We start from the raw sequence: 6,929 nt of genomic DNA, 5'->3' as shown, positions 1-6,929 counted from the left end.
ATGTCAAACTTGGCAAAAAATCAAACGAATTATACAGTAGAGCAAAGAGAGTATATATATATATACTATATATACTATATTAAAGCATCAGTTTCAACATTCGTCTTGTGTCATATTTTTACAAATAACCCCTTATGTCTATCTCAAATTAACCCGCTGCACCCCTCCATACAGACAACGCAGACAACCTTCACTTCCGGCCCGTTAGCCAGTTAAAACCTTATAAGTGGGGGAAGCGAATGATAGAGGTCTCTGATTGTCTATGGTACTCATTCGATGGCTACAAATAAAAAATATCATGCGGAGAACAAAGACAATCAATAAAAAATCTTGAGATCTTTTTGGTAGATAGTTTACGTGAGTGTTGTTATGAGCCGTCGCAACGCACGGGCAACGTATTAATAAATCGGTACATAGAGAGTATTGTTTTTGCCTCATCCACATTTATCTATCTAACCAAATAAAACTACCTCGTCTCATCCATCCTAATTCCTAAACTAACATGATAACCCCCCACCCCAAAAAAAACATTGTATCTCATTTAACTTGGCCCTCAAACCATAAACACCTAGGACTAGTTTGAGAGTCATAAAACCGGAGGGGATTGGAGGGGCTAAAATCCCCTCCTTATTCAATTTTGAATAGGGCCCCGTTTGTTTCCTTTCATTTCGAGGAATTGGAATTTTACTAATGGAATAGGCTATTTTTTTAGAATGTGACATTCCACCACTTTCCAAAGTTATCATATAAGACTACCTCAAATTCATGGGGTGAGAGATGGAAATGGATTCTATAGATTTACATGCTATTTTTCCGATATACAACTTATAGCACATTCTTCTACTTGTGCCTCTATAACATAAATGTAGTATATAACTATCTCTCTCGTATAATTTAAGATAATATACAAACATATTACATATATAAATATATAAACTTAATTAGTTTTGTTTAAATTATAATTATTAAAATGGAATTTAATTCCAACGAAACAAACGGGCCCTAAGGGAATTTGAGCCCCTCCAACCCCCTCCCAAACTAGCGACTATGGTACGTAACTTTCAACCAGTCAAACTAAACAATCGCCGTAGAATTAGGAAAGAATAAAGGACAACTAGGGTATGTAACTTTCGACCAGTCAGGTTAACCAATTGCCGTTGTATACAAGGAAAAAAGAGGTAAGGGAGACAACTTCGAGTGCCTTCAAAATGAAACCAGAGACACTGTCAAAATTATGTGCAAGGACAACCTTCGGGTATGTAACTTTAACCAATTGCCGTCGTATATAAGGAAAAAGGGGTAAAGGAGGAGACAACTTCGAGTGCTTTCAAAATGAAACCAGAGACACTGTCAAAATTCTGTGCAACCTTCCAACGTCGCCTTGACAAAAATCAAGCTTGGCAATTTAATTAAAAACAATACAATCACCATAATGATGAATACCAGCAGTGAGTCTACTTTGCATCGTCGTCGGTGCCGCTATTTTGTGACGAATCTGAATCTTGACCGAATACTGTTTCATCAACATCTTCATCTTCCTCCTCTTCGTCAGACTGGAAAGCAGCATCCTGCATCTCCCCTGATGTCGGCTCAGACATGTTACTAGCAGCCTTGTCGACCTGATGGAATTCAAATTAACACATGAACATTTGTTACATTAGATTTATGTGTTATCTTTCCATGATTCAATGTTGGATATGGATGAAAAACCTGTGCTGTTATTAACCGAAGCCGCCCAGAAAGCTTCAGCAAATCTTCAGTAACTGTGTATCTTTCTGCACACATCTGCAAATGGAAGGAACGATACATTTGCAAATGAAGGAACGATAAGTTTTTCTGCAGACATTTGCAAATGAAGGAATAACAAGTTTTTTCTGCACACATCTGTGAATGCCTTGTAGAAACTTGCCAAGCATTGTTTACAAAAGAATTGGCTGTGTTGACTTCCCTAGATTGGGCTGGTGTCAGGTTTGTTCCAGCCTAACAATACATAGTATCAACCTTACTTCCCAAATTCAGTATATCAAAATTGTGCAACATAGTGTAATCTAGTACTGGAATCAAAACAAAAGAATAAAGCAAACACATAATGTTTCTTGATGTTAAGGCCCTTTTTGGAGTACATTTTTTTCACAATTCATGGGAAACAAGTCAATCGCACCAGATACTATGAAATTCTCGTTTTCCAGACTGTGCCTTAATGTATTTATGGGAAACAAGTCAAATCGCACCAAATACTATGAAATAGCAAGCAAAGCATGAAAGAGCTGCAAAAGAAAATTTAACATATGCAGTACACAGCTAGTACTGTGTGAGAAACTATACCTTCTCCAGGTTGTTAATCGATTCCTCGGAGCAGATAAAACGGCCATGAATGACTAACAGGCAGTATATCCAACGCAATACAAGTTCCGTGCTACCAGATCTGTGGAGACATCAACAAACAGGGCAAAATACATAATTACACGATGCATGAGAAAGTACCATAGAACATACATGTAAATAGAGTCTTGAGCACCTCGTTTTCCATGCAGATACTAATTTATCAAGAAGTTTGCAAGCATCTCCAGGTTTTAATGATCTTAGATGACCTCGAATCTGTCGAAAGAATGGAGCATAATGAATAGTGTACAATAGACATGCAAATAGATTATGTGATTGAATATGGAAATAAAATTCAATTCCACAAACCTTCTTACTGGGTAAATTGGCATCGACTTTTATGCTGCCATCACCAAAGAGACAAGACAAAATGTTAAAGGGTATACCAGCATGGCCCTTCATGCTCTCATCTACTCTAGTTTCAATGATGCCACACTCCCTCATCATATCCTCGATGCATGTGCTGTCATCTTCAATTCTTTGCACAGGAACTAAACAAACAAATGAGGAAATGCAGTTATGGAACCGTTTAATAGACAGCCACACTGACAAATAAATAAATCAACCATACATGTAAAATTTAGTGAAACCAAAAGTAAAATGCTAGTGAATAACAACCTACAAAGTGTATCTGCGATGGGAAAACAACTGCTTATGTAAGTTGAACACAACCAGACCGATGTGTTTCCTTACTATGATGTACAGAAAAACAAAAAAACTACCAAAACGTCATTACCTCTTTTATGAATAGATCTTGTAGTGGTGAGGTCACTATGAATCTCAGGCTCAACATCGCCACTGGGTTTTGTTACACCATGTTTCCTTTTCTTTTCCTGTGTATGGAGTTTTGGAAGAGGAAGGATGGCATCTTCAGCATTGGCTCGGTCTAGAGCAATGACAGTTTCTACAAGAAAAAATCAAGATTTAGCCCAAGAGTAGCTACCAAATACCGTTTGTGTCTTATTAACAAAATTCAAAACTCAAAAGATGCACCATGTGTTGCTCATTTAAGAATTGCACAAATTTAGAGCACAAACTAGTAGCTGACTTAACTACTAAAAAATTTGAAGGTGTTATACAAATTTAAGAATCATCATTTGTGTAACTCCCAAAGCAAAGTTGAAGTGGAGAAGCAAGACAATTTTCAATGTAACTAACGGACATTCTCACTATACCATGCTTTTTCACAGATTGGCCTTTCTTTGCCATGGTGGTTTGAGTATTTGGCAAGAGAACTCCATCTTGAGAAATGCCCAAACTAATATCTGTACCATAACAAACCAAAAGTTTATCAAAAGATGGTTTCACTACAGACCCATAAGCCAGTAGGACATGGGCAGAATTAGGCCCATCCACTCCTTGAAGTTTTGCAGCAAATATCGATAATGCTTGATGAGTTGTTGACACAGATGACTCAGATAATATGATCTTGGTGGGCTTCTTATTACGCAGGTCATCCACAACATTTGCAGACCAGAAATAGCAGACACCAATCTCAGAAATAGCCAGAATGTGTATTTCTCCTTTGTCTGAACATTTACAGTCCACAAACATTGCTGGGTGCTCCATCGACAGAATACAGTTTGAGCTCTGGGTTTTACCACTGCCCAGCTTCCAAATGGCAATATAGCGTTCACCAACTCCAGATGACAAAACATATTGGCTATCATTGCTAAAGACCATGCTCCTCACAGCAACCTATGAAGTTTTCATGGGTGCATGCAAAAAAAAGATGGGTGCTTAGGTACAGAGGGAACATATATGTAAACAGTAATCCTGAAAGACGAATACCATAGTAAGAGAAAGCAAGATATACTCACTGGATGTCCAGAGAATTTTTTAATTTTTTTGTTGCTGGAAGTGTCAAAGGTCCTCAACTGGCCAGCTGCTGTTGCCAACATATTTCCATCTGACATAATCAAGTATAAGCTGCATGTAGTTAAAATATGTGATGGAACTTTGCTTGGTATGGATTTCATATACAAGCAAAAATGCATATAAAGAGTAGAAGGTGGATCCTACCAAGGACCTTGGTAAAAATAAGGTGCACATGAAACTAAATAAACTTTTCAGCGGGCAGCACCGCAGCATAAATGATATATCGATACATGTAACTTATCAATCGATGAATAACAATGTTAGATTTCCAGTTCCTTAAAAACATCATAGGTGACAATATATCATCTCATAATGCAGATAGACAGATATTCTTCACTGAGTTCATGTGCCAAGTGTTAAATATATAGGCCAATCTAGAATCTACCAGATGTAATCCTGCTACACTTATAGCCACAACATATACATTGAACAAAAACATAACCTAGTGTCGGTTCATACACAGCAATCGGAGCAGTGTTACATCAAGAAAACACAATTTATGAGAGCAAGTGCAGTAGAGCCAACATAGTCATAAACTAAGAAGTCATTTCACAGTAGAGATACCTGATGACACAGCTAATGCAGATATTGCCTTTGAAGAAGATTTAAATTTTCCAACAACAGCCCCATTAGAGGCATCAATCCTACAGACCATGCCATCAGCACCTGCCGTGTACACATTCCGCCCATGTTTCGAGTATTCTACAGCTGTCACACCCCTAAACACAACATGTACTCCAATGTAAGTGAGCATAATTTCATGAAGCTTTTAGAGATTAACCTAAGCAGAAAAAAATCAAACAGGGACAGGGCCAGGGCCAAAGATACAATAAGAGTATGCTTTCACAACATGTATAGCCATTTTTAATGTTACTCGTTGGTATGGTGTATAGTCATTAGGGCTGTTCAACCATGGTTTAGGCAGGTTTGGGAAACCAGCCTGCAGCTAGCGGTTTTGACTGAATTGGCTTTGGTTTACACAAATTAGATACTGGTTACCATTATGGGTTGATTTGGGTTGGGCCAGAGGTTTAGACAATGATGAACCGCCATCCGCTGCAAGAACTTAGTTATTTGTGTAGCAACAGCAGTCTTCTTAGCGGCAGCGGCAGCAGCAGTTTGGCATAGTGTTCCTGTGTAGCAGTCCAAAGGTTGAAGATGACCAAGGATGGGTTAGCCAGTTTGATTTATTCTAAAGAGAGAGCCAACCCTCTTCCAAGGATGCGGTTTTTGACTCTGGAACGAGTAAACCCATTGCAAACCGTTACCCTGATTTGATCTGTGGATTGGTTTGTGGGGTGAACCGGTTTGACCCACCCAGTGAACAGGGTTAATTTTTGTACTCAGTAAACCCATTGCAAACCGTTACCCTGATTTGATCTGTGGATTGGTTTGTGGGTGAACTGGTTTTGACCCAACCAGTAAACAGGGCTAATTTCTGTACTCAATTGTGGTTTTGTTGATTTCTATAAGCTATAACTGAATATGTATTTCCCCTATCACTTGAATTGAAATAAAAGAAGAGCTTAAACACCAACTTACCCAGGGTGGCAATCGCTGACCTTCCACTTCCAATGTCCCGCGGCAACATCAAGTGCAAGCACATCTCCACTGCCTGTACCAAGCACAATCAATGAGCTCCCAGCCTTCCTCTTCTTCTGCTAAGGAAAAAAAATGTAAGCAGGTGACAAGGGTGCATCCCAACATAACAAGCTGGCGGTGGTCGGGCGGATTCGCTCACCTTACTGGAAAGTTGTACCCACTTCATGCAGGTGTAATCGAGGGCGAGGTGGCCGCGCTTCGACTCAGCGACCGCGACCGCCTCCACTGCAGGGATGTCAGCAAACTCGGTCTGCAGCCGGCCCCGCACGGCGTCCCATACCTGCGCGAACGCGAACGGCAAAGATAGCGTGTTAGGTCGCCCGTAGCTTCAGTGGTAAGTTGCTAAGGCGAGGACCGCGTGTTTCGAGGTTCCATGCCTTGATGCGGCCGTCCCCAGAAGAGAGCGCGAGGAAGTCCGCGCCGGGGCTGAAAGAGGTAAGCAGGTCGCGTATGGGAGCCGCAACGGGCGCCATAGTTGGCCCGCGGCGGGTGGTCGTCGCTGCGGCGAAATGAAGGGTTTAGCCGGTCGCGGCGGCGGCGGAAGGAAGAAAGGGTTTTGTGGAAGGATGCGGTAGAGACTATGGCTGTCTCCAACGGTGTCTAAATATATATACCTTACAATATTCACTTCTCTGTACCATTTTTCAACGGTCTTGTAAACAGTGTAGAGTTTTAGGACCTGTTTGAGGCTGTGTTTAGTTTGTCTTGTCTTTTGATTTTGCTCTTTAAAAGTTAAAAGCCAAATTAACGGTGTATTCATAAAACAATTTTTTATAAAACAATTTTTTATAAAAACTGACTTTCTCACAGGATAAAATTACAATTATTTTTGTATATACTTTTAGTGACTTTCAGATGAAAAAATATATATGATAATATTTTGCGGCTTTTAGTAGTTTCCACCAAATAGTTTATAGCTTTTTAACGACTCATAGCCCACAACACATTTTTCACAGCTCATAGGCAACAACACCGTTTTTCATGGCCGCAGCCTAACCAAACAGACCCTAAATATACTAGAGTTAATAATTAGCCGTTAAAATTAGCTAAAGACATTTAAATAGTTT

The 6,929-nt window shown here is 39.7% G+C and overlaps 1 protein-coding gene across 1 annotated transcript; it reads right to left on the bottom strand.

Moving 5' to 3' along the window:
• Positions 1-1,256: 1,256 nt before the first annotated feature.
• LOC103634524 (transducin family protein / WD-40 repeat family protein) lies at positions 1,257-6,479 on the bottom strand. Its single transcript, XM_008656459.4, has 12 exons — positions 6,240-6,479; positions 6,002-6,142; positions 5,803-5,918; positions 4,825-4,979; positions 4,203-4,291; positions 3,558-4,080; positions 3,119-3,286; positions 2,692-2,873; positions 2,519-2,598; positions 2,326-2,425; positions 1,711-1,785; positions 1,257-1,619 (listed from the first exon to the last, which is right to left on the bottom strand). Exons 1-12 carry the CDS (start codon positions 6,333-6,335, stop codon positions 1,455-1,457), a joined length of 1,890 nt encoding a protein of 629 aa, XP_008654681.1. The 5' UTR covers positions 6,336-6,479; the 3' UTR covers positions 1,257-1,454.
• Positions 6,480-6,929: the final 450 nt, after the last annotated feature.

The sequence above is a fragment of the Zea mays genome, chromosome 1, assembly GCF_902167145.1.
Source record: "Zea mays cultivar B73 chromosome 1, Zm-B73-REFERENCE-NAM-5.0, whole genome shotgun sequence".
Classification (NCBI taxonomy): domain Eukaryota; kingdom Viridiplantae; phylum Streptophyta; class Magnoliopsida; order Poales; family Poaceae; genus Zea; species Zea mays.
Note: the sequence above shows the minus strand (reverse complement) of the source record. Positions and strands in the feature narration are given on the sequence as shown.